Source organism: Hylobates moloch, unplaced genomic scaffold (assembly GCF_009828535.3).
Source record: "Hylobates moloch isolate HMO894 unplaced genomic scaffold, HMol_V3 SCAFFOLD_11419, whole genome shotgun sequence".
Classification (NCBI taxonomy): Eukaryota; Metazoa; Chordata; class Mammalia; order Primates; family Hylobatidae; genus Hylobates; species Hylobates moloch.
Window position 1 is genome coordinate 1 of NW_026663694.1, and position 2,029 is coordinate 2,029.

Consider the following 2,029-nt stretch of genomic DNA (forward strand, 5'->3'; position numbering starts at 1 on the left):
TGCATGGATACACACATGCATACATGGATACACACATATGTACATGGGTACATTCATTCATTCATTAATGCTTCAATCATTCATGCATCCCCCATCTTACTCTAGAAAGGATTTCAGGCAAAGAGCTAGAGTGTGAGAGGGAAGAGGCTGAGATCCTGGTGCAGGGCCAGGCAGGGGGTCAGGGTAAAACGATGACCCAGGGAGGCCAACTGGGCAGGACTACCGTGTGGCTTTAGGCAGGACCTTGCAGCCCCACGGCCTGGTCAAGAAGGTGCTCAGCAGGTGCTGGTGGGGCTGAGACACGAATCAGGGTCCACGGGTTCTCAGGCCAAAGGGGTCAGAGTCAGAAACACCCAGAAGCCTTTCTCAGTTTGGTCTCCTGGCCGCCCGTGATCAGCAACCCTCCTCCAGGTGGCTGGCTGCAAGTGTGACGGGGGCACCTTCGGCTGCTACTGCGAGCGCTCCGAGGATGCCTGTGAGGAGCCGTGCTTCCCGAGTGTCCGCTGCGTTCCTGGGAAGGGCTGCGAGGCCTGCCCTCCAAACCTGACTGGGGATGGGCGGCACTGTGCCGGTGAGCCGGGAACAGGGCCTGGAGGAGGCGCTTCTGGGAGCAGCTGACAGCTCAAGGGTGTAGACAGCCAAAGGCAAACCATTTCTCTCCTTTTTCCAGCAAATCTTTAGAATGCTCAATCTAGGCAGGTATGGGAAATCTAGGCAGGCCTGGAAAGGGGGTGGTGGATGGTGTGGGGCTGAAGGAGAAGAGGTTGTACAGGCATAGCGGAGGGGATGGGGCTGAGCATCCCTGAGGCATTGATGGGGGGAACCCTGGGCAAAAGACTGAAGATGGTTTGGCCAGGGGAGGAGACTTCAGCAGCTCCAGGGAGCCAGGCAAGCTGGGTCCTCGGTGGGGATCCGGCAGCAAAGGTGCCTGATTTTCCCTTTGAGTCTTCCCAGCCATCTGTTCCTCCCGCTCTGAGCCACCACAGTCTGATGAGGGAGATCACAGTGAGGCCTTTACCAAGCCCCCTAAGGCACCCAAATAAAATCTACAGATCACTGTGCCTTCAGAGCCGAGGCCAGAGTGGGTAGAACCGCAGCTTTTATAAAGGCAGAAAAGGAGATGGACGTGAGAGGGGAGGGCGTGAGGAAAGCCAGCTGGGGGCCCCTCCTCTGCCAGCCTTCGGGGTCCTTTCTGAAGCAGAGGGTCTGAGAAACACTCCAGTCCCTCCACAGAAGTGGAAGAATACCTGCCTGGCCAGGGAAAGGGGTTGCCCTGCAGAGAAACGCCTGGAAAAGCAGGGAAGGATGGTTTGGGGTTCCGAGTGGGGGAAAGAAAGCAGGCCTGTCCCGGAGCGGGTTTCCACGGGCTAGGCTGTCCCTCTGCTCCCCAGCACGCTGCTGCTGACCTCCCTACTCACTCTGCAGCTCTGGGGAGCTCTTTCCTGTGTCGGAACCAGTCCTGCCCTGTGAATTACTGCTACAATCAAGGCCACTGCTACATCTCCCAGACTCTGGGCTGCAAGCCCACGTGCACCTGTCCCCCGGCCTTCACCGACAGCCTCTGCTTCCTGGCTGGGAACAACTTCAGTCCAACTGTCAACCTAGGTACCGCCAGAGACCCCGCCCTCTCACCCCCGCACCCCGCCTGGGCCCCGCCCTCTCACCCTGGCACTCCTCCCGGGTCCCACCCTCTTGCCTCCGCACTCCGCCCACCTTTGGAGAAGATGAGGAAGCTCTGGGGTCACAGGATAGAGCTCCAGATTTCTCTGGGACGGTGTAAGGTGCAGGCTGTGGGAGCTGGCGAGGAAAGCTGTCATGGCAAGGACCATGGGCCTGTGTGGCCTATGGAGGAAGGACGGAGGCAGAGACCTCACAGCTGGCTCAGTGAGATGAGCGTCGGGGAGGCCCGGAGCATAGTGGAGTGAGCGCTAGGGTGAGGGCCACTTCTCCCGGTTTCTTCAGCGACCTTCTGTCACTGTGGAATGTAGGGTGAGGGCCACTTCTCCCGGTTTCTTCAGCGACCTTCTGT

At 58.9% G+C, this 2,029-nt stretch overlaps 1 protein-coding gene across 1 annotated transcript; it reads left to right on the forward strand.

Moving 5' to 3' along the window:
- Positions 1-411: 411 nt before the first annotated feature.
- On the forward strand, positions 412-1,925 carry LOC131382819 (mucin-4-like; the record flags this gene model as incomplete). The annotated part of the gene is made up of 2 exons (XM_058435336.1): positions 412-571; positions 1,426-1,925. Coding segments are annotated over 2 exons (660 nt in total), but the record flags the coding sequence as incomplete, so codon positions are not given.
- Between the last annotated feature and the right edge of the window lie 104 nt (positions 1,926-2,029).